Source organism: Vidua macroura, chromosome 6, assembly GCF_024509145.1.
Source record: "Vidua macroura isolate BioBank_ID:100142 chromosome 6, ASM2450914v1, whole genome shotgun sequence".
Taxonomy (NCBI): Eukaryota; Metazoa; Chordata; class Aves; order Passeriformes; family Viduidae; genus Vidua; species Vidua macroura.
In genome coordinates, this window is record NC_071576.1 from 53,316,761 (window position 1) to 53,337,721 (window position 20,961).

The 20,961-nt window shown below is 39.8% G+C and overlaps 1 protein-coding gene across 2 annotated transcripts in view; it reads right to left on the minus strand.

The window, feature by feature from the left end:
- The window catches only part of NELL1 (neural EGFL like 1), a 290,478-nt gene that overhangs the window by 149,042 nt on the left and 120,475 nt on the right, over positions 1–20,961 (minus strand). For both annotated transcript variants that reach the window (XM_053981605.1, XM_053981603.1), the window contains exon 13: positions 6,636–6,761. In XM_053981605.1, the coding sequence (XP_053837580.1) occupies positions 6,636–6,761 (126 nt within the window). The remainder of the gene's footprint in view (positions 1–6,635; positions 6,762–20,961) is intronic.

Here is a 20,961-nt window from a genome sequence, read left to right on the forward strand (position 1 = left end):
TGGCTCTTGTGAGAAGTTGCCAGAAGCTTCCCCCATATCCACCAGAGCCAAGGCCAGACAGCCCCAGGATGGACCTGCTGCTGGCCAATGAAAAATGATAGTAATGCCTCTTAGATTTAAGAAGAAAAAAAAAAGTTATTGCTCAGATGTAATTGCAGCCAGAGAAGAGCAGGGTGAGAATATGGGAGAGGAACAATCCTGTAGACACCCTGGTCAGGGCTGAAGGAAGGGTAGGAGTTGCTCCAGGTCTTGGAGCAGACTGCAAACTGCAGTGCAGCCCAGGGTGAGGCAGCTGTGCCCCTAGAGCCCATGGAGAGCCTCAGGGGTGCAGCCTATGGAGGAGCTCACACCAAAGCAGCTGGATGGCTGACAGGAGGCTGGGAACCCATGGGAGGTCCATGCTGGAGCAGAATTCCAGCAAGGATCTGCTGAGCTGTGGAAAGAGGAGCTCACACTGGAGCAGGTTTCCTGATAGGACTTGCGGCCCTGTGAGGAACTCACACAGGAGCAGCCTGTCCTTGAAAGACTGCACCCCATGGAACAGTGACCCACATTGCAACACTCTGTGGAGAAGCCTTGCCTGTGGGATGCACTCACGCTGGAGAAGTTTATGGAGAGCTGTCTCCCATGGGAGGGACCCCATGCTGGAGCAGGGGAAGGACTCCTCTCCCTGTGCAATGTCACAGTGATCAGCTGACCATAACCCCCACTTCCACCTCCCTGCACCACTGGTGGGAGGAGCTCCAGAAGGAAGGAGGGATGGGAAGGAAGTGGTTTTAAGGTCTGGTTTTGCTTCTCATTTTCCTGCTCCAATTCTGTTAGTAATGAATTCAGTTAATGTCTCTAATTTGAGTCTGTTTTGCCCATGACAGTATTTGGTGAGTGTCTTAGGTTACAAGATGTGGCTGGGGGTGTGTATTCTATTGCCATCTGTTAGATGTGGGGCCATTACCTTCTGTTAATTGGGCCACCTGTTAAAAACAGGCGGGACAGTTTTCTTTTTCTCTTCCACAACCAATCCTCCCTCCAGAAAATATCTTCTGTTAATGGGCCACTGAGTGTCACTGCATGACTGATAAAATTCCATCATCCCACTGGGAGATGCTCCACCCAGGGGGAGGAGCCAAGCATTCCTACCTGGATAGAATCTGAGACTCAGAACACCTCAGTCAACCTTTTCCCACTGGATTCCCAGAGGAGCAGCTTTCTTCTCCACTGGATTCCCAGAGGAAGACCAGACCCATCTACACCACCACTAGAACTTCAGAAGAAAACTCAACCCTTCTACAGGATCACTGCTTCAACAAAACCACACCTGTCACTGCAGGAGGACTGCAGCCACCACTGAATGGGACTGCTGCCACCATCCTGACCCACAGGGTGTCAGATTGTATTCTGACTCTCAGTGTTGTTTTGTATTACTGCATTTTTATTTTATTTTTACTTTTTCCCTGATAAAGAACTGTCATTTCTACTCCTATACCTTTGCCTGAGAGCCCCTTAATTTCAGAATTATAATAATTTGGAAGGAGTGGGTTTACATTCTCCATTTCAAGGGAAGCTCCTGCTTTCCTTAGCAGACACCTGTCTTTTCAAACCAAGACAGTGAGTGATCTCTCCTGGTCTTTATCTCAACTAATGAATCTCTGTTATATTTTCTCTGTTGCAGAGGGAAATGATAGAGAGGCTTTGGTGGGTACCAGGAATCCAGACAGGGTCGCCCCACTACAGCAAGATCCTAATGATATCCTTTAGAACAGCAAGATCTAAAGAGAGCTCTTGCACAAAACAAACTTGAAAACCATTCCACCACAGACCTGTCTTCACTGCCTGCTGCCCCAGACTGGTGTTTTCAGCAAGCAGACAAATGGATCACTTCACCAACCCCAGTCCATCACAAGAACAGATGTAACGTTTGTTTACTGACCTCCCTGAACATCCAAGACCCAGCGTAGCACCTTGAAAGTGCAAGTGCCACACCAAAAATAACAATGTTGCTTTCTGGAATGCTAATTTAGTTCACCAAGAAGAAATAGTGCAAAAGAAGGTCGCTAGATTAGATTTCAGAAAATAGCACTATCTTTCAAAGAGTGACCATATTATCAATTGCCTACCTGAAGGCTTTTATTCAGGTCTTTTACAAACACACACATTGATTCTGGATGTGAGGCCACTAACCCGCCCTTTGAGATTACCACTTCACTCTAGTGAAACTTGCTGCGTTATTAGTATTATTATGGGGTCAACTACACCACCTTGAACCTGGTAAAGCCCAGCAACAAAAATACAAAGGCATCAATTTTAGTAATAGCAAACAATTTGAACATTTGTTCTAACCAAAGCAGGCATTTTCTGTAGTTGAGCTGCCTTTCACAGATAGGGGAGGGGAAGAAGGGAAGAGCAGGAGAAAGGGTTTCTGAATTTTTCCCTTGAAAACGAGATTTTTCAGAACTCTTACATTCTTCTATGCTTTAAGCAGAACTTTTCTAATAATGTGTTGGAGGAAGGGCTTGTTCTGAAAAGTGCAGTACATTCAAAACTGAATGCTGCCCCAGAAACCACACAGGATGGAAGTGACGGGACTTATGGGACAACCAGTCAAAATCATTAGCTTTTCTTACTTCCTCTTCTCTACCCATACTGTAAATCAAATTAGAATATAAACTCAAGACTAAGATTAATATTCTAAGACTTCTTCTAAGTAATATATTTCTATTTTAAGACTTCTAAGTAATATATTTCTACCTAACATCTGTTTTTTCACAGAATTAGAATACTGAACTATGTGTTTTGAAAATAATTCCAATTTCTGTGGTAGATAAAGTCTTGCTTTTTGCAAGTAACACACAAATATTTTAGTGACTCATTGCTTTGAGAAACCAAAGGTTAAAGAAATTCTGGGAACTTCATTGCAGCAAATGAGGACTGAAAGAGAGTTAAAGCACAATCCACTACTGAAGCATCATGCAGACCAGCAAAATATGGAGGTGGATTATTTTCACAGAGAAAAACATCTGCCAGCATTCTTTGAATGACTGCAGGATTTGAGGAAGGTTTTGGTGTTCCATGCAGACACAAGGAGAAAATTGCAAACTTAGTTATTATTTTTAAAATGGCTATCATAGCTGTTAAAGGCCAGGAATCTTTTTTTTGTGATCATTGTGATTGTCTTTGTAGAAAATGCCAACATTATGCAAAGAGAGATGAAACCTACCCCCATTATTTTCTCTTCCTAGCAGCATGATATATGTGGTCATTACAGGTAACTTACAGCTTAATAAGATGAAAAAGCATTAGCATACTTGATTGAATGGCAGTGAGATACAGGAACTATATATTCTAGTTTCAAACTACAGAAAATCATATACATGGATTTTTAACATCATACCAGAGAACAGATGAAGCCTATCAAAAATAAAAGTATTATATTCTTATTGCGTAATTTATAAGGCTTTAAAAAGCATAAAATTAAATAATGCACTTCTGAAGCAAACTGCTATGTTAGAAGAAAGCAACCCAAGAGAACTTATTTTTCAACAAGCAACCAGGGCAAAAACATGTGAGAATCAATCAAATGCTTTAAATCAGTAGATTCCAGCAAATGAGAACATCTGGAGCAGCAAATCTTGCTGCCAGTTTCAGAATGGACAAGACTGTGATTTACTAGAGAACAGATAAACAACCTGTCAGTGCCACATGAAGAGACTGAAAAGCAGGTTCCTATTCCAGGGTAACTTTTCTTAATAAAACCATCTTCCACTCAACAAGTTAATTAACATTCAGTGCACAAAGCCCTAGGAATAGGTTAAGCAGAAAACCACTAATGTGCCTTTCTTGGTGAACACAGGTTCAAGTTATTACTAGGTTGATCAGTCTGTCTCATCATCCCAGGTCCTTTGCTTACGCGAGACTGAACACTGATTATTTATTCAAGTAATCGCTACTTGATTTTAAGTCATAGGCGAGAGTTTAATATAACTGTAGACTTCATCCAGAATAATGTTTTAGTCACTCTGTCCATATGACTGCATTTTCTATGCAATCAGCACACCTTCCAACACAGCAGCTTCTTATTGATAACCACAGAAGTTCCTACTTCACAGTTGGAAACTATTATCCAAAAAATTGTTTAGGGAAAAAAACTTTCAGCAATGTCAAACCTGTACAAATTAGTTTAATTTCACTAAGATCCAGTGTTTTAAAGAAAATACTGGAAGCAGCATACTTAAAATTCAGCAATATCCAAATGAATTTTATTTTGCTCCATTCAAATTGACATAGCATTTCAGCAGTCACTTCATATCCTTTTATAAAGATAAATCCCCCTCAATATCAAATTGAAACATTTCATTCAGCTTAAAAATTGTTTCTGATTTACACCTTCCACATGCAAATTTACACCTTCCACATACTTTCTACCTTTTGAAAGCTACAAGAGCTGGGGGATCAGCCACCAAACATGTGCCTGCCCAGCAACACACAGAATCTGCTCAACTGCAAATGACTTTATGCCTTGATGAACTAGACTCAGGCTTCCCAAAACAAGATATCTCCTGCTCTATGGAAAAACTCTGCTTTAGGGTCAGCAGTGTACAAAATACATGCAATGCCATGCATGTGCCTTAAGCATTTACATCTGAAACTTCATCTTTATCCTGAACCCCTCAGAGCCTTACCCCATACACACACAATTTCAATCAAAACACCAGCCCATCTCAGGCTTTCAGATTTGTCTCCAAATACATGGTTCAATAACAAGAAAATTTCTCATCTATTTGGTTTGAACAAACAGTAACAAAATTTTAAAGTTTAAAACCTGAGCAATAGCTACAGTCTGTGGTGCCTGCTAAACATTTGTTGTCAGTATAAGGGGAAGTTACTTAAGTATATGCTGCCTGATTTTTTTATTATTGCTTTTTTTTAATCATTGCCATTACTGCTAAAAGTCTGTTTAAGCATAATGCAAAATACAAAGACAGGATTAGTACTCCTATTGCACAGTATTTATCTTAACTACATTTAATATTATAACAAACATTTATTTCTAAATACAACAGGCAATGAACCAAGTTTCTCCTGATCTATGTAATGCACTTGCTCTGCTTTTTAACAATGATGTCAAAAATGAAGTGTTTTTTGCAAGACAATAAACCTGCAAGAAATAGTTGTCTCTCTCATTCCATTATTTGTTCTTTTACCTGCTCTGGATTCTTTGTCTGCATGCACTTTAAGTGAATGTTCCCTCATTACTGTCAAGCAACTTGTCTTACTACTTCACACTTTCTCAGTGTATCACAAATGCCTTTCTTTCTATACTCTTTGCAGGCCTAATGATAGTGCCTTGCTGGGAAGAAAGGCACATTAGGAAATTAGGAGAGCATATATGGAAAGGAAAGAATCAGATTATCAAAATCACTCTCCCCATCACTGTGAAGGTTGGTACCTCACACAGCACAGAATTTAAGGTTTGAATCTGTCACGTCACATTGTAAAAGATCAAGAAAAACTGAAAAGAAACAGATTACACAGAAATAATGATTCTTTGGGCAAAATAAAAATCAGCTTCCCGACAGCTATTTAGTATCAGCATCTCTCAAGAGGTGGGCAGGACTTTCCTACAGTCTAATAAAGTATATAAAATTAGCTAAAAGACATGCTGTCATCATAAAAGTCAACATTTCCTATGACCTTCCCTAAGGATAACATGCATTAGTTATTCCAGGCTGAAAATTATTCTCATATTGAATATTCCTGTGCCATCTTTCCACTTCAGAGAACAGCTCACCCAACACCATTCTAAACATGTGTCAAGCTGATTTATATCTATTTCAATAAACCTACCTAATATTTTCCTCCTTTGCATGACAGGTGTACCATCAAAATAATCCCAAAATCAGACTTTCTGGAGTGTTGCCAGTGAAAGATGTTATCCAGCTAGATAGAGTTCAGATAAGCAGTTCAGCAGCTTCTCATATTTTTCTGAGACTCCCATAAAAGGTCTCTTAAAAACCCCTAAATGGAAATGGGGCCCCACCTCCTCCCCACTATGAATTTTTAGAGCTCATTTTGCAGATAGATATCTTTAAAAATACCAACTAGATTAATTGTATAATGCTATCCACTTGCTGTCTTTTCTAAACAACATGTTATAGTTCTTGAGACATTAATTCTCAGCATTAACAATTTCCAAACCACCTAACAACAACTGGATTTAAGAACTTTATACATTTCAGTTTTCCTTTTGCATGTTGTCTCAGCTCTGTCCAGAAAGCTTCTCCTCCTGGCTAACTTCTCATGTTTCAATCCACTGACCACAGCTGATGAAGTCTTATTTCTTCTCACAACACATGTGATCTCAGCCCCTGCACCTTGCACAGAAGGCAGATGTGCGACATGAAGGGACTGTGTCTTGGCTGGCAAGAGCCCTCAGTAGCCTTCTTTAGCCACCTTCCAAGCTAATCCCAAAAGGCCCATACAGGAGAAAGGCACTTCCTACCACATTTATCTACCCTACCTGTGCCTAAATTTCATCCTGGCAAAGGGCCAGCTGCTGAGTGGCACTTGGGACTAGACAGAAGGGTGGTAATACACACAAGACAAGTGTGGCAGTGCCACTGCTGTACCTGAGAGCTCACCTGTGCAGGAGAAGTCATCCACACGCACGTATCCCGCGACACAGTCGCAGCGGTAGGACCCAGGCAGGTTAACACAGACGGTGTTGGCGTGGCAATAGTGCATCTTGGCAGCACACTCATCAATGTCTGCAAGGAAGAACCACCCAGGGAAGTTACAGTCAGACTTAGTGAAATGAATAACATGACATTACAGAAAACAAATTCCATTTACAACCACAAAGGCAATCTGTTTAAACACTAGTACTAAAAAACAAGGCAAATTCAGTAAAAAATATTCCTTAAAATAGAGCTAAAACTCCTGTAGCATAGCAATGTAGAACCACTGTTCTTCACGAAACACCATTTCTTTTTTTAATTCTGGAAAAGTAACACATACATTTGGGGGTTTTTTGCTATGTTAAAAACCAAAAACTGATGCAGTTTTCAAACACATAAAATAGCGTCAAAGTACGCAATACTAAAAATCCTAACTCTTAAAGGCACAGTAACTCCATACAGCCTGGGTGCAGTTGCAGCACTGGTCAGATGTGCCATGCAAGGTTTGCCAGATCAGTGCAGGAGCAGATCCCACTGCCCAGTTGAACAGTGAGTTCTCCACAACTCCAGACTCACCAAGTGCTCTGGAAATGCCCTGGCCCTGGACACACGGTTCTGCTGCAGGAGTTACTGGCCAGTGCTCTCTGCCACCTCCACATGTCACACAAGGAGAAGACTGAACCAGTCACCTAAGCCCATTTTATGGTTTGCATCACATCAAAGCAAAAAAAAAAAACATTATTAAGGAGCAGCAAAAGCTTGACCTCATGTCTCTGCTTAAACAATCTCTATTGCTGCTGCAAATCAAAAATCCAAAACTGTTTTCACAATAGTAACTCAAACCTGTAATTTACTTGCCTGTTTAAATATCTCAAAGCTCTGTCATATTGTAATCTGTAAAATCTTCTCCCTTCCTTTTTTACAAAACCAGGTATTATACTGAAGAACTTTCTTTATTTTTTTCTCAGCAGGATAGATTTTCTGCTTAGCGGTGCAGATTTTACATGAAGTAATTCATGGTTTTCAAAATATTAATTCTAGTGTTACATATGTCCAACACAAAGAAAGATGAATCAGAGACATTTTTCCCCCCTACTCCTTTCTTTTTGTTATTGATTGCTCACACTCTGGAAAGGTATCAATTGACAGCACAGCTGAAGAACCTCCTCAGCTCTTCGAGTGGCAATGAGTTTGGTCACCCCACAGTGCAGCCTCCTGTCACACCCCTCTGCACAGCCATCTACAGTGTCCCTTCTCCCTCCACACAGTGCTTATGGAAACACAGCACCAAAACATCAGCATTTAGCGCCAGAATGGGGGGGGGGGGGGGGGGGAGAGTTTAATTGTGCACATGCTGAGTTCTTGGGTACCTAAAATCAGGTATCTTGTTTAACCTTCCTAAACTGAAGCAGCTGCAGTTGAGATACACCCCAATTTTCCAGGCTCTGGAAATGAAACACATGCCAGCTACACTCACACTTTCTACATTACAGACATCTGTCCAGCAGGAGCTACCAGCTAAATCTCTTTGTGCTGGCCAGAAAACAGCTGGCAGCTGGCAGCGATTTCTGACTGCTGCCAACTTGGGATGAATTAGAAATGATGGCCTGGAGGCAAAATACTTTGTATACCACTGCAAATACCTTGAACTATCTCATTCTTGCATTTCTGTTGTTTCAGTTGCAGTGCCACTTGATGAAATGAATTTTAAAAAGTTAGGAGCATCAATATATGAAAGATAAAAGCCAGGAAAAATCCTCCCACATGTCTTGTTATCACACCACTGAGTTCATGAGCCACTTGGGAAACTCTCAGGTGTTGACGTGTGTTCACACTGATCTGCTTGCAGACTATTTTTAATAGCCTTTTGGAGCGTAGCTTTGAGGAGTTTTGCTCTTGCATATCTAATAATTTTCTAGCATAAAAGGAAAAGGAATGAAAAGATGTCTGCAAAGAAAGCAAGAATGTCAAAACGGCAACCAATTCACCTGAAAATTAACCTTATACACTACCCTTCATCTCCTGCTCCCTCACTACACTTCTCTTTATTCCCTCAAGGGGAAGTGAGAGGATTAAAAGTCTCAAAGGTGAAGGAATTTGAACTTAGATTCATTGCAAGAACAGCCCAGGTTGCTGCAACAAAAAATATGAGAATACCCAGAGATAAAAAGAAAATTCACTACCTATACGAAAATACTGCCATGAGAGAATATCTCAAAAGGAGACTAAGGACTTCAAGTGATGACTTGACTATAAATAGAAGAATTGAGAAAAACTGGCACTGGGTTGCTGCAGAAGTTCCAGAACCCAGGAAGAAAAAGCCTGAGCCTAACAAAGGAAGCAGAAGTAAAAAAAAAAAAAAACAACAAAAAAATCTGTCTCTTCAAAGTTTGTTCTTTTATTTTCCATAAACCCTTTCAGCATTTCAGATTTTCTTTTACCTTTGCAGTATTAGCCTTCCACTAATACATGCATTTTCTTTAGAGAGAACAATATTGAGAGGTCAAAACTGGCAGCAGAATTTTCTTATTAAAGCCTGTAGAGCAACACTAAATCTGTTGCTCTGGACCACCATGCTACAAATACTTGTAAAAGGTTAGATATTCATCACAAAAAGCTTTGGGTTTTTACATAATACTGTTAGAGTAAAACCCATAAAGCACACAGTGGTATATATCAGCTCAGCTGTAATGGAGCTCAAATTGTGATTCATGTGTATGGATTGCTTGTCGCATTTGAAATATTAAAGCTCATCTTCTAGTGGTCTTTGGAGGTGACAAAAATACATGATTTATGCTTCTCTCTAGGCTGGTGAAGTAGTTTGTTTTTCTTTTAAAAAGGTATACTTATGGTCTTTAAAATGAGACTTGACACAGAATAATTATCACGCACATATCAGCAGCTTCCATCTACATCAGCTCACACTTTGCACCAACAGAGACATCTGGGCTCCAGCTTTCAGCAAGGTCTGGTGTGTTAAAGGGTGTGTTGGCTTTGGAAGGGACTGGTACCCCAACTGGGTTCCAGTGTCTCCTAAGCAGCCAGTGAAAGAGGGTTCATTATCAGTGCAGAGCTCTCCTGACAGCATTACTCACACACCCTATAGCTAATTAGCTATCTCCATGACTCTACGTCAATAAAGAGAGTATGTGAACTCATGGGCAATAATAAAAGATAATACCTGTCATTAGTTGTGCCAGTGCACTCAGCAATGCTGTGAGTAAAACACAAGGAAAGTATCTCAGCGGAGCTGCCTGCTTAGCACCTGACAGGATCACCTCATACCAACCAACGAAACCAGGTGGGAGGGGAAGACAATAAAATAGTGTTCAACCATGGCCAAGGAAAGAGGTTTTCTCATCTGCAAATGTACTTTAGAAACTGTCCAAACCACTTAATTCTCTTTATGCTTGATTTAGAATCCTATTACTAAATATCTGTAATGTTTAAAGATGACAAGACACCAGATCTCAACTAGAGCATCTCTTTACTGTTTGTCCTCCCCAATAAGTCACATCGAACCAAAATAATTTCAGCTGTAAAGAAGGCACAATACCTATGAATGGCAATGGGAGTTTTGCCCATTCAGCCCAAGGTGAAATGGACCTATTGTTTTTTAAACTGTTAGCCTGTAATAACTACAAGGGAACAATTTTGAAACAAAGCACTCTCTGCCTCTGGAATTGTACACCACTCTTTCCATGCACTTAACAATAATCCCTTTACACATTAGTATTTTCATCACCTGTTGTTTGGGGCTTTGTTTACAGTTTAACTACTGAAAGACAGTAACATACAAATCAAAACAAAATAAAGCAAACTGTGAAGTGTTCCAGAGCCATAATAGATTATGTATTTTTATCATAATCAATTACTCTATTTGCATCTCCCAGTTACTCACTTTCCAGTTGGGGACTATGCCAAACTAAATTAGAATTTTTGGGAACTCTGTAGGGAAGCAAAGGCAGAAAATCAAAAACGGGGGAAAAAAAACCCCAGCTTTGCAGAAAGCTTTGATGTCTAATTCATGATTATTAATATGGGGGATGATTCCCCTCCCCTCTTTTTATTCAAGCCAGTACTATGCATTGACTTGAACAGTATTAGACCCTGGTCTACATGATTAGGATTTTTAAAAACGTGAAATCAAACAGTGTTACTATTTAAGTAATGTCAAATCTTAAAGTACGTTCACAAGCTGATGGAAACATATCAATGAAGTGTCCAAAACAGCAGAGAACAGCAGTAGTGGAGCACGAGACAGGTCCTAAAATTTCAGCCACCTTATGCTTATGCTAAAATGAACACATGTCATTTTCACTTCACTGACTTAGCTGCTCCTTGTCCATTATATTTTCTTGCTCTCCAAATTCTCCCTGATTCTGCCCTCCCCTCTGCTCTTATCTCCTTTCCACTGTCAAACTCACTTGACTTCAGCTCCACTTGCCTTTCTATATTTCCTTTGCACCCTCCCATTGCCTGTCTTCTTTCTCATACATCTCATGCATCTAACATACGCCACACCTGGTTTTTACCTCTACCACAGGCCTGGTTTCTCAAATTGTGCACCAGAACCCCCAGGGAGCTATAAAGCACTAGACACAGCAGTCAGCAGCTCCCCATGAATGGGCAGCAGCTCAGCATCTCCCAATTGCCTGAGTAAGAAGAGACTGGCAGCAAATGTTTAGGCTAGCCTTAAAACAGTTTACCAACAAGTGTTTACCAGTAGCAATTCATCTCCTCCAAGGCAGGGAAGCAGTACAACTCTGCTTGGGGATGGAGCTACTGCCCATTCAGAGGGAGGAAAAGAGCCCAAAACAAGAGCAGATAAGCCAAAGAAAAATGTCCCTTTCCACAAGGCTGAGAAATACTACCTTAATGTCATTAAGTAAGTAACTAGCGAAAAATGCCTTCATAAATTAGGGCTGGTGTAGCATCACCTGGGAATCCAAAGGCAATAAAATAACTATCAATATAATAATATCAGGAAGTTTTATCACTATGACTTTTAGAGCATCATTAAAATGGTGCAGCCTCTTCCTCTGCACCCAGCATAGAAGTGCTTTACACTGATATACCCCCTTTATGATTATCAATATTCCAAAAGTGCTGTCTATTTAACTGCTGCTCTAGAGACAGAAACTGTACAATTATCAGGTTAAACAACTAAACAAATACTTTAAAGCACACATTCACATGTAAATCACACTTGAACAGTCATACTTTCCAGTGCAGACCAGCTCCAAACAAATATAGCATTCCTGAGAAGGACAAAAATAAAAATTCAAGGGAAGGTTCCCGGTCTTTATTTCAACAGTATTAAGCTTCAATGCTTTCACCATTCACACTCAAGGAAGCAACTGATTATTCTCAAAAGGAGATCACAACATTTTGCTACCTGTTTCTCAGTCACAGTAGTAAACTGCCCAGGAATGTGGTAGTTTCCTAAAATCTGTCCTAATGAAATATTGCCTAGGTACAATACAATTCCATCCTTGTTATTGCTTACAATAATACAAAAGCCATCAGCCTCTTTACTTAATGTTATGGTTTTTGCTGAAAAAAAAAATTAAAAAATAATTTATTTCCATAGCCTAAATCTGCAATGATCTGACCAATTCCCTGACTCTCTGGAGTCAAAGAATTTCATCTATACTCTTTTTTGGTCATCATTCCTCAAAACAACACAATCCTATTTTGAAAGGCAGCACTCAGCCCTTTAAAAATCTTGCTGTTCAGACCATCTAGTGTCCCTCTCAGCAAGAAGTTTTTTCCTTTTATTATGATACTAAATTCTGCTTCTCTCTAAGGAAAATTGAAAATTTGCAGTTCCACTCTCCTTTGTGCTTTCCATCATTACACTGGCAAATTATGTGCACTGGTTTGGTGGGATGGTCCCAAAGAACCTTGAGATCTCTTAGGATAAAACCAGTTTATTTAAATTAAAGCTCTCCTAAAAGATCATTTCAATCAGTTCAAAAGCTGCCATTGACATGTTAACGTCAAAGAAAATATAAGTAATGCGGTGTTGTTTTTAACATAAAGGAACTTTTTTCTTAACCCTAAGTGCATTCATTTGATAAATACATTAATAGAAAATGCTCACAGACTTAGTACTTTTTTTTTTAATATTTGCAGCTATAACTCTTAGGGATGGTTGATTACTTATTCATAAGGTATCTCTGACAGTTGCAAATAAGTTATTTTAAAAAATATGCAGCCAGAATTCACATATGATAACACAGCTTAAGAGAATGCAGATTAAAAATAATCACAGAAAGCAGAATGAAACATTTGGGGAAACAGGTTTTGGCTAACAGCAGCAGCTCAGTCATTTGCTCCAACATGCCAAAGCAACTAGGAAAAACAAGTCAAAATTCTGCTTGTACTGCTGTAGCAGCTGCTGTGATGTTTAGAACTAACTGAAGTTTAAAAAGACTGCTTTATCTGGGATTACTCAAGCCTTTTAATTTTTTCCTTCTAATTACTCTTTGAAACTATACTGATATTTCTATTTAGAATGCACAGCAGCAGAACAGGCTACTAAGGAGTGTGCCTGAGTGGGTGTAAGGATTTTTCTTTAAAGACACTGCTGAATTTGCAGTGGCTTATGAGAGGCTCAGTGGCTTATGAGAGGCCATGTAACAAGCCAGCAGGATTCAGGACTTTTACCCAAGTCAGTACCACCTTCCCTGCTCTCCAGCTACTCCCTGCCCCCTGGACTTCATCAAGGCAGATCAATGCCTTTGAGGACATTCTGCTGTAAGGGATTCTTGGATTCTGAGGAACATTCATTACATCCTCTCATGGACATTATGGCAGAAGGTTCTTTGACACCTCCAGGTATTTTAACATACTCAGGAATACCAGAAGCTACTTGAAGAATTTTGTATTTCAGGGAAATGACCTGGTGTTCTACAGAAAGGGAAAAAAAAAAAAAAAAAAAGACAATGATGACTACTGCTTCTTGAACTGTATTAAGTGCTCTGAAAAGAGCAAGATGTAATGACAGGTAGCCTGGGAGAAATACCAAGAAACTGCTTCATTCTGAGGCTTCAAACTGACAGAGGGTGGGTTTAGATTAGACATTGGGAAGAAATTCTTTCATGTTAGGGTGGTGAGGCAAGAGCAGCATACCCAGAGGAGTCATGGTTCCCCATCCCTGGAAGTGTTCTAGTGGAAGGTGTCCTTTCCCGTGGCAAGGGGGTTGGAAATGGGTGTTCTTCAAGCTTCCAACTCACACCATTCTGTGACTCTATGCAACTTCTGCTCAGACCACTTGAACTAAAGTGGAGGTAATCCCATATAAACTGGTGCTGGCCCTACAGGAGCTGTTGGGTGTCAGAACTTTAGGGGAGCAAGCTGACAAGAGGAGAAGCTGTTTGTTCTTTGTAGAGTGGTACCCAGGAGATTTCAGGGGTCACAGAGCTATGGCTGTATCCCCTGAGAACAGCACTACATCATAAACCAGCAGAGATCTGTGCTCTCTCTATCCACAGTCAGAGCCACAGTCCTGGCAATATTGCCAAGGACTCTGCAGCAGGTAACAGCTAAATTCAGTGAAAGGTAAGAGAGAAGTTCAGAAAAGGAATGCCATTCAAATATAATGCATTCTGAAAGCTTCTCTTATAAAAATATTGAATTAGAAATAAACCTATGTAGCTGTCTCATAACGATGTTAGGGTTTTTTTCATACATATTTTATCTTAAAAACAGCTCCAAAATTGCTGTTCTTTTTATTATTTTTATGAAAGATGTTGTGTTCAATATTTCACATTATAAATGCTTTCATCTATCAGCCATACTTTTTCAAAGTTAGTAAATAATCATACTTGGACACGTTATCTTTTCCAGAAGAGAAGTTTACTTAAGGCTTCTCTCCAAGTGTTAATTTAGGAATAAATAAACATTTCTACAGCTGTGATAAGTAAAATGTTGGTGTTCCTAAGGTTCATCCTTGTAGATATAATAAATGCTTGCATAGGTATTGCAACATGTAGTCAATAAAGAAAATATTGCTTAAATTCACCATAATAATCATGTTTGGCAGTGCAACAGAACTTGAACAGTACAGAAAACATAAAAAACCACTGGCTTTCCCTGTCCTCCCTCAGGTAGGGTGTATATTTTTTCCAGAAAGCAGGAGATGTTTTGGGAATGTCCTAGCTGCTGAGGAGAAGATAGTGGGGAGAAAAGGCTTATCACACAAGGTGTTTGTGGACCAGTTCCTTCCACCAAAGATGGTTTGATAAGCCAAACAGTAAATTGTGAGCTATCCTGTCACCGTCTGCCAGCACGGCACGTCTCCAGGCAACCTTGAGGTTTGGAATCGGTAAACACATTGATTTGACACTTCTCCATCACTCCCATGCTGAAACCCGGAGCAACGACAAGGGTCTGATGTGAGCATGTTCCCTCACAAACCCAAGCAGACCAACAAGTATGTAAATATCTGTGAAGCCCATTCCCTTACAGAAGTGGTGCTCACCAGTGCAGCACAATTTGCTTCCCTGGGACACATAGGGACCTAATTGCTTTCCCCTGGCTAGAACTCAGGATAGAAACCTCACCAAATTACCACAGGGAAAGAAGTGGGCAGAGTTATATATAATAAATCTAACTGGACTACTCTCCCTTAGTACCACTCTTTCACCCATTTTTCATCTTCAAAGGCTCTTAAAGCACAAGAATTCATTCTAAATCTACCTCATGCTTAGCTGTAAGAGTTACCATTACATAAGTCTACTACAAATAAAAGGTTGTGCTGCTACTGCTCACAAATGTATTACTGCCCATTAGAAAACAAAGCAAAATAATCACCTCATTCTCAGGGAAATAGCTCTGTTCCCTAGAATGACTCCTTCTACTTTACTACATAAATGTATTCCTGAAGCCAGGCTCCTGAAGCTTTGGCTTTGATTTCACTTTTGAAAGAAACTCCTGCATCTCAGCAAGCACTGGTGAAATAAATTCTGCTATCCAAAAAGGAATGCAAGATTTCTATAACAGATTCACCGCCTTATTTATTGTTATTTTTTAATCTTTCCAAACACTCTGAGAGATACCAGTGGATGCTTACCCAGAGGGAGGGTGGAAGGGAAGAGATGAGGGAAATGCTGGGTTTTTTTCTAATCTTCCATTTACCTGTATTAGCCAAGCAGTACAATATATTGAAATAACTCTAACCATTTTCATTCAGCTCATTTTCATACCTTGCCTTTTCAACCCACTCTATCTGATTTTACTAATGGCTGGGGTTGAACAATGGATTATTATATCAAAATGAGCAATTCTTTCTTCATGCCATTATACTGAGAATAATTATATTAAATATCTCATTCCATCAGCATGTGTCTTATGCCACCATCCACCATTTTTCTTTCACTCTCTATTTTTTGCCCAATACACTCACCCAGTTTTTCTCCTGTATACATCCTGCCATACTGACTGGCTTACTCTTTCAAATCCACACAGATGCTATCTTCAAATGATAAATTGTAGAAGGCTGCCCATGTAATTGATCTAGCATCCCTGTGCCCACAGCAGCATTTTACTGTGGCATTTTGAAGGATGCTGTAGCTCTCTGAAAAAATTAAACGCTTATGAAAACTGTATGGGGCTTTTTTGGGGTAGTGTCTTTATCATGTTTGAAAAAAATCTACAGCCCCTGGACAACTACTAGTCTAGTATTTTATAATGACTTTAAGTATGTATTGTTATAATAAATGAGACAGATAATATGTTATTAGCAAAAATCATATCAAATTAATACTCCACAATTTTGCACTGAAGTAATTTTTTCACTCAGGACTATTTGTGCAGCACACAGGCTACAGAACAATATTGTCCCATGCTGCCAAACACCAACTGTGCCCTATCTTCTCTATTTATGGCCTTCATTTTCCTAACTATTCTCTTAACATCTTTTCAGCAATTCATTATTCAGCTGTTTCCACCACATCTTGTTCCCCTATCCAGCTCTGCTGAAAAATCCATGAGGAAGCACTGAAGTGGCAGACTCATCACCATTGCTGAGTTGGCAGCAATGCCTCCTCATTGCCACATAATTCAAACCAGGTGGTTCCACATGATAGTGGATTTACTGATTTTATTTTCATGCGTCCAGATTATTCCCTGTTAATCAGGTTCCACAGAGGATAAAGACAAATATCATATTCAGACAAGGAAATTATGGATCATTGCAAAACAGTTCCTTTCCAAGTATCCTTCAGAGCCATGCTAAACACGCTTTGTGTTCCACATCCTTGCTATGCAATCTAGTCTTATTGTTTGTGCCTTCTTAAATTTAATTTCATCTATAATGTAAAAATAAACAATGAAACATCAGCAGAATAAGAACACCTAACTTTAGATATTATTAATATTTTTCCCTATAAACACAATCTTAATTGACATAACTGAAAAGTGCAAGATGCATCTCTCATCAGCACATATGATAATCAGGTGTGATTTATAGCACTAGTTACTAAAGAAGGCATTTCTGGTTTGGAGATTCCAACAGTACTGCTTTCCTTAGGCATAACCTAAGGTGAAACAATTAAGAGGAACAGTAAGAGGGCCTGGGGGGAATCCAACAGCTGATCATAAAAATATTTTTTACCTGCAAGTCTTGCCTCAACACTTAAGATAAATTTTATTTTAATTGCTTTGCTTTTGGCTGTGAAATTGAACTGGTGATGTAATGCTTTCCCCTTTGATAACATAGTCACATGTTCAGCTGCAGTTAAAAAAAAGAAGAAATTTGAACACTCACGTCCTTAATATTTCATTTTTAGTAACTCTTCATCTAAATTACTACATAGCCCATCATCATAGGGTGTTTTACAATATATGTTTTAGATACATTTCCTTTATCAGTGTCAGCTACTTAGGAATACATTCACAGATTCCCTTGAGTTCCACCAAGGCAAGTGGCCAGAGCACAAAGAAAGGCTGGAGCAGAGAGGTGCAGAGCCAGTCCTTCCCAGCCATGAAAGCTAACTGTGTGGGATGTGCAGCTTGCTCGATGCTTTATTGGGAGACCTTGAATGGGCACGTGCCCTCCTGCCAAGAGCCCTGCTGCAAACAAGCTTCCTGAGCTTTCCAGAAGCAGGGTTTTAATTTGTAGAACACTGCACACCTCTGGGAGTAGAGGTTGGGAACAGAGGCAGCATTATGTTGCTAATTGTGATAGTGAATTACTATTTTATTGCCAGCATCATTACATAAATTTCAGAGCATGTTATCAGCAATAAGACCCAATTCCAGCATGGCCACAGCTGGCTTTTACCAGTTCTTCCAAAACCCAGCAAAATTGTTGTAAAATTGTCCTGTAAAATACAGGACTGCACAGCAGGACAGTGGCAAAGACATACTTTAACACAGGTTACAGTAATCCTTGTGAAACTTAGCAGAAAGCCCAAAAATGGGCTTTGAACCAACCTACTGAATAGTCTCTGTGTGTGTATGTATGTACTTATTTGTACACTGCAGAGGAAGGTGAATCAACAAAGATCTCACCCTGAATGAAGAGAAAGAAAAGGAGGGTCGAATGAGCATTACTGATTCCAATTGCTGTGTTCTGACTCAAATTTTTATGCTAGATTAAACTTTATTGAATAGCAAAATAGTGACTCTTATATTGCTGTTGATGAAATCTTCATGTATTTTTCTCTGCAGAGAACCATTATGAAAACCATGTGAGATTCCATTATCAATATAAAGATGGAAACTTCTATAGGTATCTAATGCATTTTTGCCATCTTGATTAAGAAGCAAATTCTGGCCTGATTTCATTGGTCATTCTACATTAGTTGTAAATAAATAATAATAAAAAAAATAAAGACAGCAAAAATAGACAAGCTGTGGATAGAAAGTCAATACCAAAAATCAATGCAAAATACTCCTCATCTCAATGGTTTCCAATGCTTTCACCTCCCTCCACATATATTTCAAGCTATTGTTCACTTTTTAGTAACAGCAGTGTAACCTCATCACATTGTGGCACACAGCACGTGGTCACTCACAGAGTAAAGCCAGACAGGATGCTATGAAAACACACTCCCACTGCTAGAGACTTTGAAAAACATGAAATGATAATTGTCAAAGCAAACCTATTCTGCACAGAATTCATGAGATTATATAAAAATGACCATACTTTGAAGAGTCTCTGAGATTTTTCCTGCACCAAAGTTCTCATTTTTGTAAATGAAAAAGGTTCTGAGAATACAAATCTCTCATCAATGCAAATCAATGTCTATACCAGCATAAAATGGGAAATATTAATTTGTAGCTGCCAAGTACAGAAGACAGCTAGCAGGCACTGGAGGGACCTGGTCCCCCTACACACCCAGTTGCTGCAGAGTACTACATGAAGCTTAAATCCCAGACAAAAATGTGTTTAAAAAAAGTAATTAACACTTCTTACTTTAGTACCTTAAGGTACACTGTTCCACCAACCTGTGCTCTGTGAGTGTGTCCCTATCCCAAATATCCTTTGCTTTCCTGCACAGCAGCAGCAAAATAATCACCTCCAGAAAGGCAGTGACCTTGAAAACCTCCACTTTACCCGCAAGAGGAATAACAGCACTTCTAGGATTGCTGCAAACAGAAGTGAAGGGAGAAGCCACTGCCTGTATTTCCCTCCTTATGATGTCTGCCCTTTGATGGAGAGCAAAGGTAGCGCCTCAAAAAGGTTGAGAGTAACAATGCTGACAAAATAAAAGACATTTCTTTAATGTTGGGAAAATAAGAGATGAAATTGAGCTTAAGAGGGAAGTAAGGGCCTAGATGTTAACATACACATACATGTTAGAGAGTAACATGGACAGGCTAGAGCTCCTGTTGATGGGCTGTAACACAAGACTGAGATGACTGTAAAACTGAAAGGAGAAAAGCACAAAATATTACATTTCCACAACAGTCAAAACCCTTGTATCACAATCCAAAGGTGGTCATCCTTCTCAAAACAAACAGAAGCAGCCCCCAAGTTCAGTGGAGCCAAGGCCTGCCAGCTCCAGGACAGACCCATCACTGACCAAAGCTGAGCCCATCACCAGCACCAGCAGCACCTCTGTGAGAGTGTACTTAAGAAAGGGTAAAAGTCCTTGCACAAGAGCAGCTGGCAGAGAGGACTGAGAACATGGGAACTGCTTCTGGCATCTTATCACAGAGTCCACCCCCTGCCACCAAAACCTTGCCATGCAAACTCAGTACAGTAAAATGAGGGTTTCTTTTCTGTAGAAAGGCATGCACTACACATGACAATGGCATAAATTCTGAAATTCTTTCTATACTTTCTCAGCAGAAGGAGCTGTTCTGTTTGTTTTGAGAAGGATGACCACCTTTGGATTGTGATACAAAGGTTTTGACTGTTGTGGAAATTTAATATTTTGTGCTTTTCTCCTTTCAGTTTTACAGTCATCTCAGCCTTGTGTTACAACCTCCTTTCCTCCTTCCCATGGAGGAGACTCACATCAGAACATGTGGATATGCCCTGAAGGAAGCTGTGACCTCATGGACAGCCAACAACGAGGCAGGCTCCTGCTGGGACCTGTCCCCCTATGGAAAGGAACCCACACTGGAGCAAGTTTGGTGGCAGGACTTGTGACCCCAGAGAAGGGACCCACACTGAAGCAGCTCACAAGGAACTGCAGCCCATGGAAGGACCCACATTGGAACAGTTCACAAAGGACTTTCTCCTGCAGAAAGGGCCCCATGCTGGAGCAGGGGAGGAGTGTGAGGAGAAAAAAAAAGCAGAAACAAGGTGTTATAAACTGACCATAACTCCCATTCCACATCCTCTATTGCTTGGGGCAAGGAGGTAGAAGAATCAGGAGCAAAGTTCAGACTGGGAAGGGGGAGGATGGGGAGATTTAAATTGGTTCTTATTTTTTATTATCCTACTCTGATTTGATTGGCAGTAAAATAAATTTATTTCCTCAAGTCAAGTCTGTTTTGCCTATGATGTTAATTGCTGAGTGATATCTCCCTGTGCTTATCTTGACCCATGAGCCTTTTGTTATATTTTCTCTCCTGTGTTGTTGAGGAAGGGAGTGATAAAGCAGTTTGGCAGTCACCTGGAAGGTAGCCAAGGTCAACCCACTTAATTTACTTATTGTACACTAAGAATTTTATTTCCTTTAGCATAAAAAAAAAAGTAAGTAATTTTATCACCACATTTGTTATGTCTTATGTATTAAAGAATGCAGAATCAGAGACACATTTATTATGGTAAAGCAAAATCAAGATTTTTTCAAGTTTCCACTCCACTTAAGCCCTTAAGAATGGT